Source organism: Pseudophryne corroboree, chromosome 1, assembly GCF_028390025.1.
Source record: "Pseudophryne corroboree isolate aPseCor3 chromosome 1, aPseCor3.hap2, whole genome shotgun sequence".
NCBI lineage: Eukaryota > Metazoa > Chordata > Amphibia > Anura > Myobatrachidae > Pseudophryne > Pseudophryne corroboree.
The window spans coordinates 871,981,828-872,009,121 of NC_086444.1; the positions used below are offsets into that span (position 1 = coordinate 871,981,828).

At 45.9% G+C, this 27,294-nt stretch overlaps 2 protein-coding genes across 4 annotated transcripts in view; both read left to right on the forward strand.

The window, feature by feature from the left end:
- The window catches only part of LOC135050014 (low-density lipoprotein receptor-related protein 8-like), a 52,863-nt gene extending 46,596 nt beyond the window's left edge, over nucleotides 1-6,267 (forward strand). Inside the window, exons 11-16 of the mRNA XM_063956101.1 lie at nucleotides 1,419-1,647; nucleotides 3,255-3,380; nucleotides 3,674-3,895; nucleotides 5,090-5,392; nucleotides 5,988-6,197; nucleotides 6,260-6,267. Coding sequence (XP_063812171.1) covers nucleotides 1,419-1,647; nucleotides 3,255-3,380; nucleotides 3,674-3,895; nucleotides 5,090-5,392; nucleotides 5,988-6,197; nucleotides 6,260-6,267 — 1,098 coding nt within the window. The remainder of the gene's footprint in view (nucleotides 1-1,418; nucleotides 1,648-3,254; nucleotides 3,381-3,673; nucleotides 3,896-5,089; nucleotides 5,393-5,987; nucleotides 6,198-6,259) is intronic.
- A 41-nt stretch (nucleotides 6,268-6,308) lies between these two features.
- The window catches only part of LOC134914434 (low-density lipoprotein receptor-like), an 86,170-nt gene continuing 65,184 nt past the window's right edge, over nucleotides 6,309-27,294 (forward strand). For all 3 annotated transcript variants that reach the window (XM_063920045.1, XM_063920046.1, XM_063920047.1), the window contains exon 1: nucleotides 6,309-6,424. In XM_063920045.1, coding sequence (XP_063776115.1) covers nucleotides 6,343-6,424 — 82 coding nt within the window. In that variant the 5' untranslated portion in view covers nucleotides 6,309-6,342. The remainder of the gene's footprint in view (nucleotides 6,425-27,294) is intronic.

Below are 27,294 nucleotides of genomic sequence, written 5' to 3' on the forward strand. Positions count from 1 at the left end.
ACTAGGACCTAGAGACAAAGGCTCCTGCTGCAACCAGGGACTATAACCAGCAAGGACTTAGACAGACAACAAATATATAGGTGACAAAAGCCAATGTGAGGCACAGTACAGCCAGCCTCCCCTAATTACAAACTCGCTGCAGCTGTGCTGCTGCACATCCACCAGGCTCCTGACTTTCACAAGAAACAGGCTGGAGTCAGGTAACAAAGCATTCCCAAACAGGTGTGCTGCTACACACAGTAGCGAACTTGCAAGTTGCTAGGTGACAGTCAGAAACACAAACAAGCTGCAGCAGCGACTCCTAAAGTAATTCTATGGGCGGCATTCAAATTTTATATCACGCCCAATCTCCTTTCTAAAGTGATCCTTGTTATCATGCATATTGCAACCATAGTAATCCGGTTTAGCTGCATAAAGGATTGGGAGACCTTGCTACCCTGGGGGTAGCGAGCTGAAATGATTATACCACACCCGCCAGCAGAAACAAAATGGGCGTGGAAGGGGGTGAAAAGAATTGAATACCGCCCTATATTTGTAAGTCGTATAAAATTTGAATCCCTTTTTTTCTAAAAAGACCTACTCCTCCTCCTCCTAGTGATCAATACATAACCTACTTATACTTGTTGTACTACTATAACTAATTAGTCTTGAGTCCTGGATGGGAGAACATTCATAACCCTAGTGTTTCCCAACAAGTCCTCAAGGAACCGTAACTGGGATTGTGTCTCAAATCTCTTTGCCGAAATAGTGTAGTCATTACGGACACATAAGTGATCCACAGGTGGAATTATTTATCTTGTGATTTTGTGAGGAGACCTGGAAAACATGCACTGTTGGCGTTTCCTGTGGAAACCATTCATTAGCATCAGTAAATACGGGTTCAGTATAATTTACTGATGGGCACAAACACACAATACAGGCTGTCATAATCCCAATAGTCATTGGCCTACTGTCAAAATATCAACCTTCGTTATGCCGACATATTCAAAATGCCAACATTCAGAATACCGACATTTGAAATGCCCACATGTCAAAATGCAGACATGAGTTTTCTGTTTTTTGGGGTCAAAGCCAACATAGACGGTGCCCATGTCGACCTAAGTGTATGTGTCCCCTCGTGTGGCTCGCTGAGCTCTCCATACTTTGGGCATGGTGCTTCGCTGTCCACTGGGATGGTAAAGTATGAACAAGTCTGTTTTGGGGCAAAAATTCCTAAAACTTATGTTGGTATTTTGACATGTCTGTCTTCTGACTAAGTCAGTATTTTGACTGTCAATGGCTGTTGGGATTATGACCATTGGTATTGTCAGTCGGTAAATCAACTACTACCTGTAAATACACCATAAGCCAAATTTCTGACAAAAATAAAATAAGACATTACATTAATTGTGTATTTTTTTTTTTTTTTTCCTGTTTAGTCAATAGAAACCATTAAAACAGATGGAAGTGGTAGATATACTTTCCCAGATGTACTGCAAAAAGACCAGATTGTCCTGGGCCTTTCGGTTTTTGAAGAGTGGTTTTTTTTGGCTGATGAAAAACAGTTGTTCTCTTTGTCAAGAAACAATCCAGCGACTAGAGAATTATTTCTCAACTCTGCAAACCTTTCTGCATTCACTGTGCTACATGAGCTCCAGCAATCCATTAGTAAGTGGTCATTAGTACTAATTTAAGAAAAAAAAGAGGGGGAGGTCTGAAACTATTGGTGTCTAAGTGGTACTAGCAGTGTCTCCAGGCACAGTTAGTTTCACCAGGTGGACAGCCAGGTGCTAAGTTCTGGTTAGGAGTCTCTATTCTTCCCCTCCAGTTGCAACCTAAACATGATTGACTATCACGTGGTAAAGGCATAAGCAGGGCTGCCAAGAGAAATCCTGGGCCCTGATACAACAACTTTCTGGGGCCCCTGCCTCCCTGGAGGGGGTGTGACCACAGCAGGCAGGGGGTATGGCCACACCTCTTTGGGGGCATGTCTAGCACATGAGAGGCACCCACTCACAGGAGCATGGCATGCCTTCCAGCCAGGGCAGTAGAGAGCCTGGCTGGGCCCAGGTACTTTTTAGGGGGCATGGCCTAATCACAGGAGGCATGGGCCTGGGCCCCTCCATCAGACTTGGGCCCAGGTATCTTGTACCCTCTTCCCCCCCCCCTCTCTGCACCACTGGGTATAAGCAATAAGTCATGGTTATTACTAAAGCACTTCTGCCGTGAGCTTCTGGAAAATGTTCTTCAAAGGTGATATACTAAACTTAGGCGGTCTGCATGGAGTTTTTAATTTGGGGGGGTTTGAAGTTCTATATTGTGTTACAAAAAACCCCCAAACAAACCCCAGCATTTACTGAGAAACGGATCCACCAAAGAATGTTTTGCACAGTTTAGTTTAGGTGAATGCCTATAATCTAGATAAACATTGTAATAACTTGACCTCACCGGATTAAAAATCTTTGATAGTTACTTTTTGCTGTGCAGTGTCTTCTAAAGTAGCTGCAGCTCAAACCTTGTTAGGACAAAAAGTGGGGTCTCAAATTCAATTTTTTTTTGTGTGTGACCCAATTGTAGTTGGGTCACAAAAATAGACAACAGAACAATAGACTATAGAACACTGACATCTGCTGTAGGTACCAGCTAAAGCACTACTATAGTATTTGACTGCAGAGAAGTATCTGCCATATTGCTTTAACAGAGACTAATTTTATATTTCCTTATTAACAGCCTTAAATATCATGTAAAAGTAACCTTGAAAATGTAAATTAGCATTGTCCTCTCAGAGTTTAGAGTGAAAATATAAACATTAGTAAAGGTAGGAGGTAATTTGAAAGGTATGTAGCCTTTGGCTTTTAGCTTCGAGTGCTATTCTGCATAGCCTTGTCAAATACGACATCTGAGTAAACAACTTGGGTATAAATGTAAAAAAGGTAGCATCTGAAGCCAGGCGTGTTTAGGATGACGTTTCGGAATAACCTAGAATCAATAACAGAAAGCAAAGATAAGCAAACCACCTCTGTAGTGGAAATGACCCTGCTGAGCTGAAAGAGTGGAGCTTGGGGTATATTTATGGTGGCTGCTTTGTAGTCCCAATGCAGATATTATTGGGGAGATGTGTCAAACCTTCTTAAAGGGCAGGTGGAGAAGTTGCCTAAGGAACCAATCAGGTTTTACATTAATAAAACGTACTTAAAGGATAGGTGGAAGCTGCTTGGTTTCTGTGGGCAACTTCTCCAGTTGTCTTTTTTTTCTTTACATCTTCTTTTTCTTAGATGAACTCACTCCATGTTCTCCGGGGGCCTGTAGTCACATCTGCATGTTATCACCTGTGTTGGCCAAATCTTATAGGTGTGCTTGTCCTTTGGGATTGTTCCTCCTGCCATCTGGAAAATGTGAAAGTGAGTAGATTTATTCTAGGACTTGTATATTTTGTGTTCAGCTATTAAATATATCTTTCATCCATATACAATAGATTGGAAACGCTTAATTAAATATTTGGGAACTTCTTGTGCAAGCTTTTCAGTTATTTTTTACTATAGAACACCAAAGAGGTAACGAGTGATACACATCAATTGTGGCTGGAGGATATGTGATGCATAAATTGTGTATGTGTATATACATAATTTTTATATATTAATTATAATTTTGGCTCAAGCTTGTTTCCTTACATCTTTAAATATGTTTATCTTAGATCTTAAGGTCATGTTTGGTGGTGCTAATGAAGTTTATTTATTGGAGCTGGGATTTCAAGGAGCCATTGTGAAAAAGACTCTTGTCCTGAGAGGAGAAAAAATTAATTTCATGGATATGGACTGGAAGAGAGATCTTGTATACTGGAAAGATGATCATGGTTTTCTTATGCGATCTAATGGCATTTTGGGCAGTGCTAAAGTAATCCAAACTGGAGGAGCAGGTATTAGTCTTACCAAATAGTATTTCATATTGGTAATGGAAGTCTTGATTTCAGAGAATACAATTACAGATGCTTTAAAATTTATAGTGTGGTGCGATTATGTATGTCATCCAGCAAATGCCAATTTACAGGCTCATTCTGTGCCTTTCTGTCAGGGGACAGTTAACCTACTAATGTGTTTGGATTGTGGGAGGAACCCCATGCAAACAAAGCATACCTCCCAACTGTCATGGTTTTCACTGGAAAGTCCCATCATTTTGTGGCTGCCCCAGTGTCCCGTGGTAGGGAGGGGTGGGCAGTTGGAAGGCTTCTGTCACTCACTGCTCTGCTTAGCAGCGCTGTGATAACTAGACATGCACATGTGCATAGTATTCATAGGAGACGGAGGGACTGGGGGCATGGCCAGCAGATCAGAGCTCTGGGCATGCCGCCACAGTAATGAAAATGGGGTGTGGTTTGCAATTGCGGCATTCCTGCGAAGCCATGCCCCTTTTTGAGTCCCAAGTTAAGGGATCAAAATGTTGGGAGCTATGCAAAGGGAGAACATACAGTATTCTGATAGGTCCCTAGTTAATCAAGACTCTGATTGCAGCCCTGTGAGGCAATGCAGCAAGCCATTGCACCACTGCCACACCTTAAGTTTATGCCTATAGTAACATTTCAGCAATAGGTTAACCTGGGGGTATTTTAAGAAAGCTGGGGGCCTGCGTACAGCCAGAGCCTACTGTGCCTTGTTCCTGGGGACACCTCCCAGTGTGCATGTGCAAATAACTCTAAAATGGCGGTGGCAGCCATTTTCCAAGTGATTTATGCCCACACTGCAGAGCCGCTGCTGTGGGACTCCAGAGGGGGTTAAGTATACTCTCTGGGTTCAGCGTGGCCCCCCCCCCCCCCCCAGACCTAGGAACCCTTGTGCACCGCAGACACTGCACCCATTGTAGAAACACCTATGGGTTAACTCTTAAGCTGTCAAAACAATCTGTCAGTCATTCAGAGGTTTTTGCATGGCCGCCTGTGGTGTACAAAGCACATTCTGTCCGCAACATAATGTCAAATTTCTTAATTTATCAAAATCCAAGTCTCAAATGGCAATATTTTATTACACAAAAGAACCCTTTCTTTGTCAAACTACCAAAGAATTTCACACATTCTGATTAATGTAAAAAAAAATAACTGCAGTTGTTTCTGCTTTAGTTCTAGTGGCAAAAATTGACATTCCTACTGGCAACATTTATTGGCTGCACTCTGGTAAAAACAGAGTTTGTGTAACAAAGCATACAGGATCTGGGACAAAGGTCATTTATGAATCCAATCGGCCCATACAGAATTTTATGCTTGACTGGAAAAAGGCATTACTGTATGTGGTGGAAGAGGACCAAATCCGACAGATGACTCTTATTGGTGATGAAGTGGAAACCGTATTGAATGGCACGGGCTTTGCACATATGAATTTGGATATAAAATCCAATAGCATTGTGTGGAGCAAACAAGACAACGGTAAGTGACCAATGGAACTGTACACCAGACATTAACTTGTTTAAACATATTTAAATTTCTAAGCCATGTTAAATATTGGGAAAATGTATTTATTTAAACAAATAATGGTGCACAGTACAGTGCACCTGTATTATAAATAGACCTGGTCCAGTGCAAAACTTTCACATATTCTGATGGCACAAAATGTTTTTGGTTTCCGTACAGTTTATTGCAGAACGACTCGCTGTGTATAACCAGCAGTCCTAATACTAAAGGTAGGTAGCATTTGCATTTTCTGCAACCGGCCTAGGGGTTGGTCTTTTCTAGCCCATGTACTGTAGTGGATAACCGGTATGTTCTTTAAATGAAAAGTTTTGTTTAAATTGGTGTGCATCCTTTTTGTTTTCTTTCTCGGCAATAGTCAATCTAGATCTGAAGCTTTCCATGCTAGTATCAATGTTTTTAGAATTTTTCAATTGGCTTATTCAAATGGTCAATAAAATGTGGTTTATGCACAGGATAAACTATCCGGATATGCTAAATTGGATAGTTTTAAAGTTTAGCAAAAGTGAAATCAAAACTAACTTATTTTTTATATATTTTTTTTCCCCCCTAGATTTTTATTCATTTAGCCTCCTTAAAAAGAAACTCTATAACTTGAAGGATACATTCAGGTGCACACTGATGGATGCGTTTGAGCCTTTTCTGCTGGCTTATAACGATCCAGTAATTGAAATATGGGACAGAAAAGCAATGAAGATTGTTTCAACTGTTAATGAAGCAAACCTGACCAAACTTATAATCGTGACATCTAGTCAAATCAAAGGCAAGTTTTGGTGTGTGTTTGTTTTTTGTTTTTTTTTTGTTTTTTTTAACTATTCACCAAAGTTTACTAGCTGTTATTGCTAATAAAATATTAATGGTATATTTTAGGAAGCCACTCAGCATGCAGCTTGGACAATGGTGGCTGTATGCCTAAAGAGATATGTGTACCTGGATCCAAGAATGCCATAAACTGTCTCTGTCCAGATGATCAAGGCAGCTGCTATGCCAGTAAGTTCTTCAGTATCTTTAGGACTGTTTTAAAAATTGGAGTAAAGGATCTCTAGTCTTAAAAAAAAAAAAAAAAAAGTTGCTTTATGTTCCTCTAGCACAGCACTACTGGACCAAAATCAGAAGGCTAAAGATCAAGGTTAATGGACAGGTCTGTTTTTATTCTGAGGAAAGGTGTAGCAATAAAAAAAAATGTTCCTTTTAGGAATTGTTTATACCTGGTAACTACTAAGGTTTAATTTTTCACTCCATGGCAGTGGATAACAAAGGTTTAATCTTTTCTTCCCAAGTCAGGTTAAAGGTAATTCCTCAGGTATGGACATAAATGTCCACTCCCCTTAGTTGGGTCTTTCCTGTTCTCCATGGGGAAGTTGGTCAAGTAGCAGTGTTCTATTCCTGAATATGATGGGAAGGGGGAGGGGGACCTAATCTAGATTAAAGGGAGCATTGGCATTCTGTAGTCCGTATTAGCTGGGGAAATGAGGTAATGGATGGGTGCATTTGGGGATATCATACTTGAACTCACTGCCCTACTTTTCTTTTTACTTTACTGATTTAGGCAGTCTGTGCCAAAAGTCAGAGATGGATATTCTTCAGTATTGCTTTTATGGCAATTTCATCCCAGATTTGGCAGAGATGACATGATTAACCCATTCATAGCATAAATAAAGTTCAGGAGATCCTAAAATAGATTAAGAGCTATGCTTTTTCTGGTTATAGAGAGGCTAACTCTTCCTCTACATCAGGGGAAGGGAACCTCAGGCCCGCGGGCCGTATAAGGCCCGCAAAGCCACTTGATCCGGCCCGGCCAGGCTTACCTAACCGATGGAGATGCCGAACGCCTGCTGATTTTTATCAGCAGGCTCCCGGCTCCTTCCCCTCAGCAGCAGCCGGAGGCAGGAGCTCTCACTCCTCACTCCTGTGGCTCTGGCAGTGTGCGGTGCTATGGGAGAGATGTCATGACGGGTCTTCCATAGTTCTGAGGAGCGGGCGGCCAGGCGAAGGGCAGCGGTCCGAAAGAAGGAACGAGGCTGCTGAGTATTTTTTTTTCTTTTATTGTGTGTGTGTGTGTGTGTGTGTGTGTGTGTGTGTGTGGCGCTACTAGGGGGCATAACAACTGACTGGGGGTATATGTACTAGGGGCATATCTACTGGGGCATAACTGACTGGGGGTATATCTTCTGGGGGCATAACTACTGACTTTGGGCATAACTACTGGGGGCAGGCTAATTTTTACATTAATTTTTGTATGGCCCCCGAAGGATTTTATAAATATCCAAATGGCCCTTGTTAGAAAAAAGGTTCCCCACCCCTGCTCTAAATAAAGCAATTAGGCCACTACTGAGGAATGGAATCAAACAATGCAATTGAATGCAACAAAGTTAGAGTGCTTTAGATAGTTTATTTTTATTTTCAGTCTTGCCTCTTAAGATTGTATTTTCGTCAGACTACAATTGGTCTGAAATGACCATTGAATCTACAGGGTAATTCAAAAGTCGCAGTACACACTTTTGTTTCAATAACTGCAGGAAATTGGATAACTGAATACTCAAGTAAGGTATGGGTGAGGTGGGCTGTCTTTTAGGGTATGTACCGAACATGGGTGTCATCTTGAAATCGGCCATCTTGAATCTGTCATTTTTTTATTTTTTTCAAATGGAAAGGGTGTTGTGTAATATGGCAAACCACAGAATTTTTTTTTATTTTTTTTGCAGGTAACTTAAGATGGCTTTGAGAAGAGAATTGAGGTAATTTTGATGTCTGGACTTGAAGTTTCCGTGTCATAGCTGCAGATTTTAACAATCTGCACCCATAAAGACCTCCAATTTCACATAACATTGTCGGGTTCCTAATTTCCAAATTCCAAGAAACTGGGACTGTGGCTGACGAGTCACGGAGTGGTCGTCCAAAAAGTGCTACTGATGCGACCATCTCAACAATGGTTTTGGCATTCTTTGAAGAGCCCACAACGCAGCACATGTTTGTCAGCAGAATGATCTCAATTCTCTCCTCTTGTCAAAGCCATCTTCAGTTACCTGCAGCAAAAAGTGTTGTAACTTTTGAACCATAACTGCTATTTCAAATCTGTTTGCAGCAATAAACTGTTCAGCAAATTCTGATTGACATGTTACATGACCCCCTTTCCATTTGAAAAAACTGACTTAGATTCAAGATGGCGCCCATGTTCGATACATACCCTAAAAGATAGCCCACCTCACCCATACCCTACTGGAGTATTTCCTGCACAGTTCTTGAAACAAAAGGGGTCTAATGCGACTTTTGAATCACCCTGTATTTGTAAATCTTCTATGGCAGGCATTCCCAACCTCTGTCCTCAAGGCACACTAACCAGTCAAGGTATTAGTGATATCTATGCTTGAGCACAGGTGACTTAATTATTACCGCAGTCATTTTGATTTAACCATCTGTGCTGCAGCTTGGATATCTCTAAAACCTGCATAGTTAGTGTGCCTTGAGGACCAAGGTTGGGAATGTCTGTTCTATGGGCTCTCAGACTTTGTCGGGGCTGTGACCATTGTGACACCCCATCAAGCTTTTGGGTGCATTCATGGTTTGTATATGAGTTAAGTTTTATGTTGGTTATTACTTCCATTTGAAGAAGAGAAGCTGGACTTTCTCACTTTAAGGTTATCCAAAGAAAACCTGTTATTAGACAGCTCAAAGGTTATATCCAGAATTACTTTTTTCAGAAATTGTATAAATAGCTAGCACAAACTTACTGTGAAATGTGTCTGCTGTGGCTTCATCCAACCCCTTTTTGTTTTACGAACTCACACGGAAGAGACGAGGAGTCTGAGGGTCTTTCAAAATTGCTTAATGATGCCCATCCTTCTAGGGGGCTTAATCACGGGTGAAATTTCACAAGGTTCTCAAAAGATTGTGAGTTATTGACTAGACACATGGATTTACAGGGAGCTGCAAGGGATCCATGGTTCACCAAAGAAATAGAAGCTTTCATTCCTAGAGTGTACAAGTGCACAGGGTTATTGTACAACTCTTGATTTATGAAACTGCAACAAGGGGAAATTGTATCAAATCTTGGAGAGTTAAGTGCCAACCAAGCACCTCTTGTTTTTACAGGTTGTGTCAAAAAAGGTGGAGATGTCTGGTGCTAAGACTCATGGCTACATGCATAGTGATCATTCACTAGGCAAGGCTACATGTGAAATGACACGAATACGGTTATTAGCAGCTTGGGGAAAAAAGTGTAATGCTTTTGATTTTCCAGTCGCAAGAGGCAAGACCATATCTGCAATAGTGACCAAAGGAAACTACACAGACCAGAAGAACACACTGGTCAATTCAGGTTCTATGCCAGTGGCTCCTAAACTGTCCTCAAGGCACCTTAATAGTCCAGGTTTTAAGGTTATTCATGGATGAGCCATTGCCAGATTAAGGCGGGGGTGCATGGGATACTGTACCCTGGGCCCCCCTCTATCAGGGCCTCCCCAGCCAGAGCACACTGACATTACTAGCTCTCCTTCTTGTGCAGCAGAAGAACCAGGCAGCCAGAATGTGAGAAATACAGTATGTAGTGCAGGCGGAGACAGGAGTATCAAGTTTCATGAGCTATTAACGGAGCTTCCCGACCAAAGAGAGAGAGTATGGGGGAAGAGAACTGGAAGTGACCCAGGGATCCCAGCATCTCCTTCTCCCCACCTGGATGGTTGGGTCTTGTCTAAAGCAAGTGCTGTCATTAGATAACCAGAATGAGTCCTCCTGAGTCTTGTCCCAGTGTGTAAGCAGTACAGAGGCTGCTATTGCATTTTTGCAAGATAAATTAGAGATTTTATATTTCTATGTTTATTTTAAGGTTTAGTTGTCCTTGTGCCACTACAAAAAACATTCTAATTAGTGGTCTCTCAATTAGGGAAAGCTATAAATAGTACTCGGACATTATTAAGCGATTAGTTTCAGTGGTGGCTCCACTGCCACCAGCTGTCATCCCAAAATGGCTCGCTGGCAGTTGGTGTGGCTCCCCTATTTGATCTTTGGACTGCACTGCAGCCTCACCTCTTGAGCCGCCACTGATTAGTTTAAATCTAATATACACCATTGGATTAAATATACACACATCATACCTCACAACATGACCCATTCCAGGAGGGACAAAATGATCACTCGCTGGACTTCCTCTTATTTTATGATTGCAATCACTTCTGCTGAAATAACTCTCTCCATAAAGTTCAACACTGGTGATGCCAATCATATATTAAGAGGAAAGTCTGGGTAGAGAGTTTTGTTCCTCCTGGAATGGGTTATGTTGGGTAGTATGCACAATCTAATTTTCACTCCCCTTCTGGGCCCCCCTGTCTTAAGTGCCCTGGATGCCCAAATGCTTAATTTGGCCCTGGGATGAGCACAGGAGGTTAAATAAAATGAACTAAGGCACAAAATAAGTAACCCGTGCCACAGCATGGTTATCCTTAATATCTGATCGTTGGGGTTCCTTGAGGACCAAGTTTAAGAGCCTCTGGGCTCATGCAAAGTAATATAGCCAGGCTGCCATAAAATGACTAAAGTGTGACACATGCAGTGGGTAGAAAACCTATGATATGACTTAATAGCAGATCTAATGGCTGACTCTTGCAATCTCAAGGCAGTTTTTCCTTGGTTGTCCTACCCTACATCCAGGAGACTGGTCTCGCAGCGGGCTTGTTTTCTGAAAAATTATAAAAAGATGAGAATATTCACAACCCTGACTCTATGGCAACAATAGAGAACTCCACGTTAAGGGTTATATACATGGTATGTCATGGATATACAGTTTCTACACTGTTCAATGAGATGACAGTGACAGCTGTGATACAGATTTTAACCAATTACTTGGATGCAGTCATAAAGAACAGATTTAAAATCCTTGCAGTCCCACCTTTTTTTTTTTTTTAGCCATAGGGAACATGGTTTTCAGAAATAATTCTGCTGGCAGTAACTAAGCCATCGTATCTCCCTATATGACAGAACATTGTACATAAGCAGTCTCCAGCCAGAATCCTGACAAGACTGCATGGCTATCAAACAGTGGTTTACTAATGCTGCATGGTTTCTCAAATAAAGGGAACTATATTCTTTTGGAGATCAGATACACTTAAGGTAAACTATACAAATTGGAAATTTTTCAGTAAGTGGAACATAACACACGAGTTCTTCTGTTAATCATTCAGGTGTTTCTACAAGATGGTTTTGATAAGTTGAGCAGTGAACATGCTTAAAGTACAGATTTCTGCCTTGGGCATTACAGGAAGTTGGCTGCTGATTAATTTGTCATAAGGAACGTGCAGGCAGCAAAGAAAACACAACCAGTATTTAGTCAGCCTTAGGCGGCCTAGGATATGAACTTCATATTGGGTATTCTTTATAGAAACCCTAATCAAACATTCATAGGAAATTGGTTTGAAGTTGCTTTGAAATTGGCCTTTTGTTGCAATTAGATTGGCACATAGATCTGCAAAAGCTTTGTACAAGATGGCTCTACATACGATTTTCCAGGACAGGATAGTTCATAAGACAATCCCTACAGTATTCTTTCCACCCCAATGGTGGGCTGGGGGAATTGGAGCTTCCATCAAATCCGTTGCCATGGATGAGATCAAAGAAGTACAATTAAGTTACTTTGTGTCATATTGTACGCTACATTACCCAAATTGCCTGTACTTTGAAAAGTGCCGGGTTACATATCTGATACAACTGTTGCCTTTGGTATGTTTGCATGCAGGCTATTGTGGGTGACTTCCATTGAAACACTAAATTGAGGGAGTTCTGACTAAATGGCATGGGTTGTCTAAAGTGGCTATAACTTTTCATGGGAAAAATCCAGTTGACCTTGTCACTCTGTACATGCAGTCTGTCTGCCAGCCAATAGGATGATTAACATTTCTGTAATCGCAATGGAGTTGGTGGTAGAACATTTCTTATACTGTATGTATGTATGTATTTCTCTGACGTCCTAGTGGATGCTGGGAACTCCGTAAGGACCATGGGGAATAGACGGGCTCTGCAGGAGACTGGGCACTCAAAAAGAAAGATTAGGTACTATCTGGTGTGCACTGGCTCCTCCCTCTATGCCCCTCCTCCAGACCTCAGTTAGAATCTGTGCCCGGCCAGAGCTGGGTGCTCCTAGTGGGCTCTCCTGAGCTTGCTAGAAAAGAAAGTATTTGTTAGGTTTTTTATTTTCAGTGAGATCTGCTGGCAACAGACTCACTGCTACGTGGGACTGAGGGGAGAGAAGCAAACCAACCTGCTTGCAGCTAGCTTGTGCTTCTTAGGCTACTGGACACCATTAGCTCCAGAGGGTTCGAACACAGGGCCTGACCTCGATCGTCCGTTCCCGGAGCCGCGCCGCCGTCCCCCTTGCAGAGCCAGAAGACTGAAGAGAAGCGATGAAATCGGCGGCAGAAGACTTCTGTCTTCATTAAGGTAGCGCACAGCACCGCAGCTGTGCGCCATTGCTCCAACAGCACACCACACACTTCGGTCACTGTAGGGTGCAGGGCGCGGGGGGGGGGGATCGGGGGGGGGGGAGGTAAAAAACCCCGCCATTAAGTTACATAAAACCCGGGACAGAAGTCCGCAGCTGAGGGGGCGGGCCTTCTTCCTCAGCACACCAGCGCCATTTTCCCTTCACAGCTCCGCTGGAAGCAGCTCCCCAGGCTCTCCCCTGCAGTATCCTGATACAAGAAGGGTAAAAAAAGAGAGGGGGGGCACATAAATTTAGGCGCAAATAAGATATTTAAGCAGCTATTGGGTAAATCACTTTTTATAGTGTAAATCCCTGTTATATAGCGCTGTGGTGTGTGCTGGCATACTCTCTCTGTCTCTCCAAAGGACTTTGTGGGGTCCTGTCCTCAGTCTGAGCATTCCCGGTGTGTGTGCAGTGTGTCGGTACGGCTGTGTCGACATGTTTGATGAGAAGGGTTACGTGGAGGCGGAGCAGGGGCAGATAAGTGTGGTGTCGCCCCCGACAGGGCCGACACCTGATTGGATGGATATGTGGAAGGTCTTAACCGACAGTGTCAACTCCTTACATAAAAGGTTCGATGACGCAGCAGCCTTGGGACAGCCGGGGTCTAAGCCCGCGCCTGCCCAGGCGACTCAGAAGCCGTCAGGGGCTCATAAACGCCCGCTAGCTCAGATGGTAGACACAGATGTCGACACGGAGTCTGACTCCAGTGTAGATGAGGATGAGACAAATGTACAGTCTACAAAAGCCATCCGATGCATGATTATTGCAATGAAAGATGTATTGCACATTTCTGACATTAACCCGGATACCACCAAGAGGGGTATTATGTTTGGGGAGAAAAAGCAACCAGTGACTTTTCCCCCATCTGATGAATTAAATGAATTGTGTGAAGAAGCGTGGAGTTCCCCTGATAAGAAACTAGTGATTTCTAAGAGGTTACTGATGGCGTACCCTTTCCCGCCAACGGATAGGTTACGTTGGGAAACATCCCCTAGGGTGGACAAGGCGCTAATGCGCTTATCTAAAAGGGTGGCACTGCCGTCTCAGGATACGGCCGCCCTAAAGGAGCCTGCGGATAGAAAGCAGGAAGCTATCCTGAAGTCTGTGTATACACACTCTGGTACTCTACTGAGACCTGCTATTGCTTCAGCCTGGATGTGTAGTGCTGCAGCAGCATGGACTGATACCCTGTCAGACAAAATTGATTCCCTCGACAGGGATACTATTTAGCTAACCATCGAACATATAAAAGACGTCGTCTTATATATGCGGGATGCACAGAGGGACATTTGCCTGCTGGCATCTAGAATTAATGCAATGTTCATTTCTGCCAGGAGAGTATTATGGACTCGGTAGTGGACAGGTGATGCTGATTCTAAAAAACACATGGAGGTTTTGCCTTATAAGGGTGAGGAATTGTTTGGGGACGGTCTCTCGGACCTCGTATCCACAGCAACTGCTGGGAAGTCGACTTTTTTACCTCAGGTTCCCTCACAGCCTAAGAAAGCACCGTATTATCAAGTGCAGTCCTTTCGACCTCAGAAAGGCAAGCGGGTCAGAGGAGCATCCTTTCTGGCCAGAGGCAAGGGTAGAGGAAAGAATCTGCACCAGGCAGCCAGTTCCCAGGAACAAAAATCCTCCCCTGCTTCCACTAAGTCCACTGCATGACGTTGGGGCTCCACAGGCGGAGCCAGGTGCGGCGGGGGCGCGTCTCCGAAACTTCAGCAACCAGTGGGTTCGCTCACAGGTGGATCTCTGGGCTGTACAAATTGTATCTCAGGGATACAAACTGGAGTTCGAGGCGACTCCCCCTCGCCGTTACCTCAAATCAGCCTTGACAGCTGCTTCCAGGGAAAGGGAGATAGTACTGGCGGCAATTCACAAGCTGTACCTCCAGCAGGTGATAATCAAGGTCCCCCTCATTCAACAGGGAAGTGTCACAACTGAGGGCCTGAGCTGACGGGAGGCAGCCTCAGTTGTAGGGGCTGAGATGTGACGGAACCTGGGAGGTTGTATCAGACCCCTAGACATGTAAGTAACATGTAGAATAACTGCCCGAAGGCGTGACCACGACAACCAGGATAAAATTCAATGATGTTTATTAAGACAAACTCCGTAACACAGCAGCAGTAAAGGAAACATAAAAGTCAACAGAGGATAAATACAATTCCTGGGTACTACAGGGTGGCAAGGGCCACAGGCACTGGTAGAGTGAGACAGTTCTTATAATCTTCTAGTTGGAAAGTCCTTACCAGGCCTGACTGTAGCAATGGAGAGAACCCAGGATTGTACCAGCTGGTGTTCCAGGAAAGGCTGGGTTGCTGAAGATAAAACGGCTGCTGTGGATACTGGCTGGAACCAGACTGTTGTTGGTACGGAGTGGATACTGGCTGGAACCAGTTAAATAATAAACGAACTTGAGAGCGATGAAATAATAATGAAGTTTGGAGTTTGAGAGCGGTGAAATAATAATACCGGTGGAGAGTGGTAAACTGCAGAAAGGACACCGGCCCTTTAAGAGAAGCTGTACACTGCTGGAAGCTGAGCTGGAAGCAGGTAATTGATGTAACTGGAAACAGGTGAGTCCAGAATGGATCGGAGAGTCAGGCTACACCGCAGATGGAATGCTGGTGCGGGTCTCTATAGCAGAAGTCTGGAGACAGGAGCTGGAACCTGGAAGACAACCACAGGAGAGAGACAAACTGGAACTAGGTTAGACAACCAAAGCACTGACGCCTTCCTTGCTCAGGCACAGCTTACTTATACCTGCAGCAAGGAAGGGGTTGGCTAGGCAATTATGCAAATCAACAATACAGACAGCAGATTGGTGGAAATGCTCAGATGACAAAATCCAAGATGGCTGCGCCCATGCAGACACTTGGAGGGAAGTTTGGTTTGTAATCCATGTGAGAATTGAAACAGTAATGGCGACGCCGGCCACGGGAGACAGGAGACGCCAGACTGACAAGCGCACATTTAACCATGCGGGCACAGCGGAGGCCGCGGCTGATGAAATCACCACTCTGACATTCTGCATGTGGAAACTAGGAACAGCGGGATCCGGTCCTGGAACGCTGAGCCAGCCTTAGGAGGCATCTGAAGGGTAAGTAATGGCGTCCAGATACCCGGATCGTGACAGGAAGGGGTTACTATTCCACAATGTTTGTGGTACCGAAACCGGACGGTTCGGTGAGACCCATACTGAATTTAAAATCCTTGAACACTTATATAAAGAAGTTCAAGTTCAAAATGGAATCGCTCAGGGCGGTTATTGCAAGCCTGGAAGAGGGGGATTTTATGGTGTCGATGGACATCAAGGATGCTTACTTGCATGTCCCCATTTACCCACCTCACCAGGAATACCTCAGGTTTGTGGTACAGGACTGTCATTACCAATTCCAGACGTTACCGTTTGGTCTCTCCACGGCACCGAGAATATTTACCAAGGTAATGGCCGAAATGATGATACTCCTTCGGAAGAAGGGAGTTATAATTATCCCGTACTTGGACGATCTCCTCATAAAGGCGAGGTCCAGAGAGCAGTTGTTGGTCAGCGTAGCACTCTCTCAGGAAGTGTTGCAACAGCACGGCTGGATTCTGAATATCCCAAAGTCGCAGCTGATTCCTGCGACGCGTCTGCTTTTCCTGGGCATGATTCTGGACACAGAACAGAAGGTGTTTCTCCCAGTGGAGAAGGCCCAGGAATTGTCATCTCTGGTCAGGGACCTCCTGAAACCAAAACAGGTGTCGGTGCATCACTGCACGCGAGTCCTGGGAAAGATGGTGGCTTCTTACGAAGCAATTCCCTTCGGCAGGTTCCATGCAAGGATCTTTCAGTGGGATCTGTTGGACAAATGGTCCGGATCGCATCTTCAAATGCATCGGTTGATCACCCTGTCCCCAAGGGCCAGGATGTCTCTGCTGTGGTGGCTGCAGAGTGCTCATCTTCTCGAGGGCCGCAGGTTCGGCATACAGGACCTGGGTCCTGGTGACCACAGATGCAAGCCTCCGAGGATGGGGGGGCAGTCACTCAGGGAAGAAACTTCCAAGGACAGTGGTCAAGTCTGGAGACTTCACTACACATAAATATACTGGAACTAAGGGCCATTTACAACGCCCTTCGTCAAGCAGAGCCCCTGCTTCAAAACCACCCAGTACTGATTCAGTCAGACAACATCACTGTGGTCGCCCATGTAAACCGCCAGGGCGGCACGAGAAGCAGGATGGCAATGGCAGAAGCCACAAGGATTCTTCGATGGGCGGAGAATCACGTGCTAGCACTGTCAGCAGTGTTCATTCCGGGAGTGGACAACTGGGAAGCAGACTTCCTCAGCAGGCACGACCTCCACCCGGGAGAGTGGGGACTTCATCAAGAAGTCTTCACACAGATTGTAAATTGCTGGGAACTGCCACGGGTGGACATGATGGCGTCCTGCCTCAACAAAAAGCTAAAAAAATATTGCGCCAGGTCAAGGGACCCTCAGGCGATAGCTGTGGACGCACTAGTGACACCGTGGGTGTACCAGTCGGTTTGTGTTCCCTCCTCTTCCTCTCATACCCAAGGTACTGAGGATAGTAAGAAAGAGAGGAGTAAGAACTATACTCATCGTTCCGGATTGGCCAAGAAGAACTTGGTACCCAGAACTACAAGAAATGATCTCAGAGGACCCATGGCCTCTGCCTCTCAGACAGGACCTGTTACAGCAGGGGCCCTGTCTGTTCCAAGACTTACCGCGGCTGCGTTTGACGGCATGGCGGTTGAACGCCGGATCCTAACGGAAAAGGGCATTCCAGATGAAGTGATTCCTACGCTGATAAAAGCTAGGAAGGATGTGACAGCAAAGCATTATCACCGCATATGGCGGAAATATGTCGCTTGGTGTGAGGCCAGGAAGGCCCCAACAGAGGAATTCCAGCTGGGTCGATTTCTGCACTTCCTACAGTCAGGGGTGACTATGGGCCTAAAATTGGGGTCCATAAAGGTCCAGATTCGGCCCTATCTATTTTCTTTCAAAAAGAACTGGCTTCACTGCGTTTGTAAAGGGAGTGCTGCATATTCAGCCCCCTTTTGTGCCTCCAGTGGCACCTTGGGATCTTAACGTTGTGTTGAATTTCCTGAAATCACACTGGTTTGAGCCACTTAGGACCGTGGAGCTAAAGTATCTCACGTGGAAGGTGGTCATGCTGTTGGCCTTGGCTTCAGCTAGGCGTGTGTCAGAATTGGCGGCTTTGTCGTGTAAAAGCCCGTATCTGATCTTCCATATGGACAGGGCAGAATTGAGAATTGATTCTCCCAAAGGTGGTATCAGCGTTTCATTTGAACCAACCTATTGTGGTGCCTGCGGCTACTCGGGACTTGGAGGATTCCAAGTTGCTGGACGTAGTCCGGGCTTTGAAAATTTATGTTTCCAGGACGGCTGGAGTCAGGAAAACTGACTCGCTATTTATCCTGCATGCACCCAACAAGCTGGGTGCTCCTGCTTCAAAGCAAACTATTGCTCGCTGGATCTGTTGCACGATTCAGCTGGCACATTCTGCGGCTGGACTGCCGCATCCTAAATCGGTAAAAGCCCATTCCACAAGGAAGGTGGGCTCTTCTTGGGCGGCTGCCCGAGGGGTCTCTGCTTTACAGCCTTGCCGAGCTGCTACTTGGTCGGGTTCAAACACATTTGCTAAATTCTACAAGTTTGAAACCCTGGCTGAGGAGGACCTTGAGTTTGCTCCATTCGGTGCTGCAGAGTCATCCGCACTCTCCCGCCCGTTTGGGAGCTTTGGTATAATCCCCATGGTCCTTACGGAGTTCCCAGCATCCACTAGGACGTCAGAGAAAAATAAGAATTTACTCACCGGTAATTCTATTTCTCGTAGTCCGTAGTGGATGCTGGGAACTCCGTAAGGACCATGGGGAATAGCGGGCTCCGAAGGAGGCTGGGCACTCTAGAAAGATCTTAGACTACCTGGTGTGCACTGGCTCCTCCCACTATGACCCTCCTCCAAGCCTCAGTTAGGTACTGTGCCCGGACGAGCGTACACAATAAGGAAGGATTTTGAATCCCGGGTAAGACTCATACCAGCCACACCAATCACACCGTACAACTCGTGATATGAAACACAGTTAACAGTATGAAACAATAGAGCCTCTCAACAGATGGCTCAACAATAACCCGATTTAGTTAACAATAACTATGTACAAGTATTGCAGATAAACCGCACTTGGGATGGGCGCCCAGCATCCACTACGGACTACGAGAAATAGAATTACCGGTGAGTAAATTCTTATTTTCTCTAACGTCCTAGTGGATGCTGGGAACTCCGTAAGGACCATGGGGATTATACCAAAGCTCCCAAACGGGCGGGAGAGTGCGGATGACTCTGCAGCACTGAATGAGAGAACTCCAGGTCCTCCTCAGCCAGGGTATCAAATTTGTAGAATTTTGCAAACGTGTTTGCCCCTGACCAAGTAGCTGCTCGGCAAAGTTGTAAAGCCGAGACCTCTCGGGCAGCCGCCCAAGATGAGCCCACCTTCTTTGTGGAATGGGCATTGACAGATTTTGGCTGTGGCAGGCCTGCCACAGTATGTGCAAGCTGAATTGTACTACAAATCCAACGAGCAATAGTCTGCTTAGAAGCAGGAGCACCCAGCTTGTTAGGTGCATATAGGATAAACAGCGAGTCAGATTTTCTGACTCTAGCCGTTCTGGAAACATATATTTTCAGTGCCCTGACAACGTCTAGCAACTTGGAGTCCTCCAAGTCCCTAGTAGCCTAGGCACCACAATAGGCTGGTTCAGGTGAAACGCTGACACCACCTTTGGGAGAAACTGGGGACGAGTCCTCAATTCTGCCCTATCCATATGGAAAATCAAATAAGGGCTTTTACAAGACAAAGCCGCCAACTTTGATACTCGCCTGGCAGAAGCCAAGGCCAATAACATAACCACCTTCCACGTGAGATATTTCAGATCCACGGTTTTTAGTGGTTCAAACCAATGTGATTTTAAGAAACTCAACACCACGTTGAGATCCCAAGGTGCCACAGGAGGCACAAACGGGGGCTGACTCTGCAGCACTCCTTTTATAAATGTCTGAACTTCAGGTACTGAAGCTAGTTCTTTTTGAAAGAAAATCGACAGAGCCGAGATCTGTACCTTAATGGAACCCAATTTAAGGCCCATAGTCACTCCTGCTTGCAGGAAATGCAGAAATCGACCTAGTTGAAATTCCTCTGTTGGGGCCCTTTCGGCCTCACACCATGCAACATATTTTCGCCATATGCGGTGATAATGAGTTGCTGTGACCTCTTTCCTGGCTTTAGTAAGCGTAGGAATGACTTCCTCCGGAATGCCCTTTTCCTTCAGGATCCGGCGTTCAACCGCCATGCCGACAAACGCAGCCGTGGTAAGTCTTGGAACAGACAGGGCCCCTGCTGCCGCAGGTCCAGTCTGAGTGGCAGAGGCCATGGGTCCTCTGATATAAATTCTTGAAGTTCTGGGTACCAAGCTCTTCTTGGCCATCCACGAGTATCGTTCTTACTCACCTTCTTATTATTCTCAGTACCTTTGGTATGAGAGGCAGAGGGGAGAACACATAAACCGACTGGTACACCCACGGTGTTACCAGAGCGTCCATAGCTATCGCCTGAGGGTCCCTTGACCCGGTGCAATATCTTTTATAGCTTTTTGTTGAGGCGGGATGCCATCATGTCCACCTGTGGTCTTTCCCAATGGTGTACAATCCTATTGGAAGACTTCTGGAGGAAGTCCCCATTCTCCCGGGTGGAGGTCATGTCTGTTGAGAAGATCTGCTTCCCAGTTGTCCACTCCGGGAATGAACACTGCTGACAGTGCTAACACATGATTTTCCGCCTATCGGAGAATCCTTGTGGCTTCTGCCATCGCCATCCTGCTTCTTGTGCCGCCCTGTTGGTTTACATGGGCGACTGCCGTGATGTTGTCTGATTGGATCAGTACCGGCTGGTTTTGAAGCAGAGGCCTTGCCGGCCTCAGGGCATTGTAAATGGCCCTCAGGTCCAGAATATTTATGTGTAGGGAAATAACCTGACTTGACCAAAGTCCCTGGAAATTTCTTCCCTGTGTGACTGTCTCCCAGCCTCAAAGGCTGGAATCCATGGTCACTAGGACCTAGTCCTGTATGCCGAACCTGCGGCCCTCTTGAAGATGGGCACTCTGCAGCCACCACAGTAGAGATACCCTGGTCCTTGGAGACAGGGTTATCAGCCTATGTATCGGAAGATGCGATCCGGACCACTTGTCCAACAGGTCCCTCTGAAAAGTTCTTGTATGGAACCTGCCTAATGGGATTGCTTTGTTGGAAGCTACCATTTTTCCCAGGACTCGCGTGCAATGATGCACCGCTACCTATTTTGGCTTCAGGAGGTCTCTGGCTAGAGATGACAACTCCTTGGCTTTCTCCTCCGGGGGAAACACTATTTCTGGTTTATGTCCAGAACCATCCCCAGGAACAGTAGACGTGTCATAGGAACCAGCTGTGACTTTGGACTGTTTAGAATCCAACCATGCTGTTGTAGCACTTTCCAAAATAGTGCTACCCCGACTACCAACTGCTCCTTGGACCTCGCCCTTATAACGAGATTGTCCAAGTACGGGATAATTACAACTCCCTTTTTTTGAAGGAGTATCAACATTTCGGCCATTACCTTGATAAAACACCCTCGGTGCCATGTACAGTCCAAACGGCAGTGTCTGGACTTGGTAATGGTAATCCTGTACCACAAATCTGAGGTACTCCTGGCGAGGATGGTAAATGGGGACATGCAGGTAAGCATCCTTGATGTCCCAGGATACCATGTAATCCCCCTCGTCCAGGCTTGGAATAACCGCCCTGAGCGATTCCATCTTGAACTTGAATTTTTGTGTTCAAGGATTTTAAATATAAAATGGGTCACACCGAACCATGCGGTTTCGGTACCCCAACCCGTGTGGAATAGTAACCCCGTCCTTGTTGAAGTAGGGGCACCTTGAGTATTACCTGCTGGGAATACCGCTTATTAATTGCCTCTAGCACAGCCTCCCTGCCTGAGGGAGTTGTCAGCAAGGCATATTTTAGGAAACGGCTGGGGGGAGACATCTCGAATTCCAGCTTGTACCCCTGAAATACTACTTGAAAGAAACGGGGATCCACCTGTGAGCGAGCCCACTAATTGCTGAAATTTTTGAGACTGCCCCCCACCGTACCTGGCTACACCTGTGGAGCACCCGCGTCATGGTGTGGCCTCACAGGAGGCGGGGGAAGAATCTTGATTCTGGGAACAGGCTGACTGGTGCAGATTTTTTCCCTCTACCCTTGTCTCTGTACAGAAAGGAAGCGCCATTTGACCCGCTTGCTTTTCTGAAGCCGAAAGGACTGTACCTTTGTCTGTGAGGAAACCTGAGGTAAAATTATTTCTTCCCAGCAGTTGCTGTGGATACGAGGTCCCAGAGACCATCCCCAAATAATTCCTCACCCTTATAAGGCTCTCTATGCGCTTTTTAAGTCAGCATCACCTGTCCAGTGACAGGTCTCTAATACCCTCCTGACAGAATGGACATTACATTTATTTTGGATGCCAGCCGGCAAAATGTCCCTCTGTGCATCCCCCATATATAAGACGACGTCTTTAATATGTTTTTATGTTTGCCAACTAGTATCCCTGTTTGACAGGGTCACCGACCACGCTGCAGCAGCACTATCTGCAGGTCTCAGTCTAGTACCTGAGTGTGTAAATACAGACTTCAGGATAGCCTCCTGTTTTTTATCAACAGGTACCTATTAAAGTGGCCGTATCCTAAGACGGCAGTGCCACCTTTTTTGACAAACGTGTGAGCGCCTTATCCACCCTAGGGGATATCTCCCAGCGTAACTTATCCACCTGGCGGGAAAGGGTACGCCATCAGTAACTTTTTATAAATTACCAGTTTCTTAACGGGGGAACCCACGCTTTCACACACTTCATTTATTCATCTGATGGGGGAACAAAACACTGCCTGTTTTTTCTCCCCAAACCTAAAACCCATTTTTAGAGGTGCTTGGGTTAAAGTCAGAAATGTATAACACATTTTTTATTGCCGGGATCACGTCACGGATGTTCCTAGTGGATTGTGTATATGTCTCCACCTTGTCGACACTGGAGTCAGACTCCGTGTCGACATCTGTGTCTGCCATCTGAGAGAGCGGGCGTTTTTGAGCCCCTGATGGCCTTTGAGACGCCTGGGCAGGCGCGGGCTGCGAAGCCGGCTGTCCCACAGCTGTTACGTCATCCACCCTTTTATGTAAGGAGTTGACACTGTCGGTTAATACCTTTCACCTATCCATCCACTCTGGTGTCGGCCCCACAGGGGGCGACATCACATATATCGGCCTCTGTTCTGTCACCATATAAGCCTCCTCATTCAACATGTCGACACAGCCGTACCGACACACCGCAGACACACAGGGAATGCTCTAAACGAGGACAGGACCCACAAAAGCCCTTTGGGGGGACAGAGTAAGAGTATGCCAGCACACACCAGAGCGCTATATATATACAGGGACTAACTGAGTTATGTCCCTAATAGCTTTTATATAATATACTGTATACAGTGCCAATTTTAATGCCCCCCCCCCTCTCTTTTCCCTCTTACTGTACTGTAAAATTGCAGGGAAGAGCCAGGGAGCTTCCCTCCAGCCGAGCTGTGAGGGAAAAATGGCGCCAGTGTGCTGAGGAGATAGGCTCCGCCCCTTTTTCGCGGCCTATTCTCCCGTTTTTTATGGAATTCTGGCAGGGGTATTTACCTCATATATAGCCCCTGGGGCCATATATTGAGGTATTTTAGCCAGCCAAGGTGTTTTTATTGCTGCCTCAGGGCGCCCCCCCAGCGCCCTGCACCCTCAGTGACCGGAGTGTGAAGTGTGTGAGAGGAGCAATGGCGCACAGCTGCAGTGCTGTGCGCTACCTTGGTGAAGACAGAGTCTTCATGCCGCCGATTTTCCGGACCATCTTCTTGCTTCTGGCTCTGTAAGGGGGACGGCGGCGCGGCTCCGGGACCGAACATCAAGGCTGGGCCTGCGGTCGATCCCTCTGGAGCTAATGGTGTCCAGTAGCCTAAGAAGCCCAATCCGGCTGCAAGCAGGCGAGTTCGCTTCTTCTCCCCTTAGTCCCTCGCTGCAGTGAGCCTGTTGCCAGCAGGTCTCACTGAAAATAACAAATTCTAAGACTATAACTTTCTAAGAGCTCAGGAGAGCCCCTAGTGTGCATCCAACCTCGGCCGGGCACGAAATCTAACTGAGGCTTGGAGGAGGGTCATAGTGGGAGGAGCCAGTGCACACCAGGTAGTCTAAGATCTTTCTAGAGTGCCCAGCCTCCTTCGGAGCCCGCTATTCCCCATGGTCCTTACGGAGTTCCCAGCATCCACTAGGACGTTAGAGAAATAAGAATTTACTCACCGGTAATTCTATTTCTCGTAGTCCGTAGTGGATGCTGGGCGCCCATCCCAAGTGCGGACTCTCTGCAATACATGTATATAGTTATTGCTTCACTAAAGGGTTATGAGCCATCCGTAAAAGGAGGCTCAGTTGTTGTTCATACTGTTAACTGGGTATGGTTATCACAAGTTGTACAGTGTGATTGGTGTGGCTGGTATGGAGTCTTACCCTGGATTCCAAATCCTTTCCTTGTTGTGTCAGCTCTTCCGGGCACAGTTTCCCTAACTGAGGTCTGGAGGAGGGGCATAGAGGGAAGAGCCAGTGCACACCAGATAGTACCTAATCTTTCTTTTAGAGTGCCCAGTCTCCTGCGGAGCCCGTCTATTCCCCATGGTCCTTACGGAGTTCCCAGCATCCACTACGGACTACGAGAAATAGAATTACCGGTGAGTAAATTCTTATTTTTTTGTTTTTGTTTTGTTTTTTCTCAAAAAAATAAAGGGAACACTAAAATAACACATCCTAGATCTGAATGAATGAAATATTCATATTGAATACTTTGTTCTTTACATAGTTGAATGTGCTGACGACAAAATCACACAAATCATCAATGAAAATCAAATTTATTAACCCATGGAGGTCTGGATTTGGAGTCACACTCAAAATTAAAGTGGAAAGTCAAAATGAGGTTTGGTAGTGTGTGTGGCCTCCACGTGCCTGTATGACCTCCCTACAATTCCTGGGCATGCTCCTGATGAGGTGGCGGATGGTCTCCTGAGGGATCTCCTCCCAGACCTGGACTAAAGCATCCGCCAACTCCTGGACAGTCTGTGGTGCAACGTGGCGTTGGTGGATGGAGCGAGACATGATGTCCCAGATGTGCTCAATTGGATTCAGGCCTGGGGAATGGGCGGGCCAGTCCATAGCATCGATTCCTTCGTCTTGCAGGAACTGCTGACATACTCCAGCCACATGAGGTCTAGCATTGTCTTGCATTAGGAGGAACACAGGGCCAACCGCACCGGCATATGGTCTCACAAGGGGTCTGAGGATCTCATCTCTGTACCTAATGGCAGTCAGGCTACCTCTGGCAAGCAAATGGAGGGCTGTGCGGTCCCCCAAAGAAATGCCACCCCACACCATTACTGACCCACTGCCAAATCGGTCATGCTGGAGGATGTTGCAGGCAGCAGGACGTTCTCCTTGGCATCTCCAGACTCTGTCATGTCTGTCACATGTAATCAACCTGTTTTCATCTGTGAAGGGCGCCAGTGGCAAATTTGCCAATCTTGGTGTTCTCTGGCAAATGCCAAACGTCCTGCATGGTGTTGGGCTATAAGCTCAACCCCCACCTGTGGACGTCGGGCCCTCATACCACCCTCATGGAGTCTGTTTCTGATCGTTTGAGTAGACACATGCACATTTGTGGCTTGATGGAGGTCACTTTGCAGGGCTCTGGCAGTGCTCCTCCTGTTCCTCCTTGCACAAAGGCGGAGGTAGCGGTCCTGCTGCTGGGTTGTTGCCCTCCTACGGCCTCCTCCACATCTCCTGATGTACTGGCCTGTCTCCTGGTAGTACCTCCATGCTCTGGACACTACGCTAACAGACACAGCAAACCTCCTTGCCACAGCTCGCATTGATGTGCCATCCTGGATGAGCTGCACTACCTGAGTCACTTGTGTGGGTTGTAGACTCCGTCTCATGCTACCACTAGAGTGAAAGCACCGCCAGCTTTCAAAAGTGACCAAAACATCAGCCAGAAAGCATAGGAGCTGAGAAGTGGTCTGTGGTCACCACCTGCAGAACAACTGCTTTATTGGGGGTGTCTTGCTAATTGCCTATAATTTCCACCTGTTGTCTATTCCATTTGCACAACAGCATGTGAAATTGATTGTCAATCAGTGTTGCTTCCTAAGTGGTCAGTTTGATTTCACAGAAGTGTGATTGACTTGGCGTTACATTGTGGTGTTTAAGTGTTCCCTTTATTTTTTTGAGCAGTGTAGATACTAACTGTTCTACGCGTTCTTTGCATGGTAGTTTCTGAGTTTCACAGTTGTAATTATATAAATGAGAGCTAAAAATTTGGTAAGTCTATAGATACAGCAGACAGAAGGGGGGGAGTGCTCCCCCCCCCCCCCCCCCCTGTAACCACACCTGAACCTATCTGGCAATAGAATTTCAGAGAATTGGTTGCATGCATTTGCAACATGTTTAGCTGCTGAGCCGTGTCAAGGCTTTTCCAATATCAGCAGTCCAAACACTACATAATAGCAGTGCTCCCATAGGGCCATGTGACTTGTCAACAGTAAGGCCTCAGAATAAAGGCTCATACTAAATCGCATCCAGACAGAGCTAACTAACCCGGGAGCCACCGCCAGGATCTCCCGTTAGCACCTGATCTATAATTATCTCCAGGAATGATTGAGCAACTGCCACTGTTTGTCTGCATGTGTGAGAAGGCATTGAATGGGAGCTGTATTTGGAAGGCATGCTGTTCCTTGTAGTGCTAATGGGAGATCCTGGGGTGGCTCCCAGGTAAGTTAGCTCTCTGGATGCGTTATTAGTATGAGCCTTTATCATGAGGGATATAAAAGAACTTATAAAGGAGCGCCTGAAACAAGGATATACAATCAAATAGGTTTATAATCAATTTATTTAAATACACTCCACATAGAGCACAAAGATAAAATTCATAAAATGTGCAAATGCTTCAATCCTATGCCTTTATTACCAAATAACCGTCCATTAGGGTTTCCCTGAGTAACAATCCATAGGTCCGCTTGTGACCAGTTTGTATCAGCTGTGTAATATTTGGACACACTGGTCCCTTTAGTACAGATTTTCACAGTCTCTGTGGTACCACATTAATTGTATGTCCAGAGCGGGGGAGATTCCTCTGACGAAACCGCTTGCCCTATTTGCGGAGAAACGCATAAGGAGGGCACTTTTGACTGATCCTGTTGCC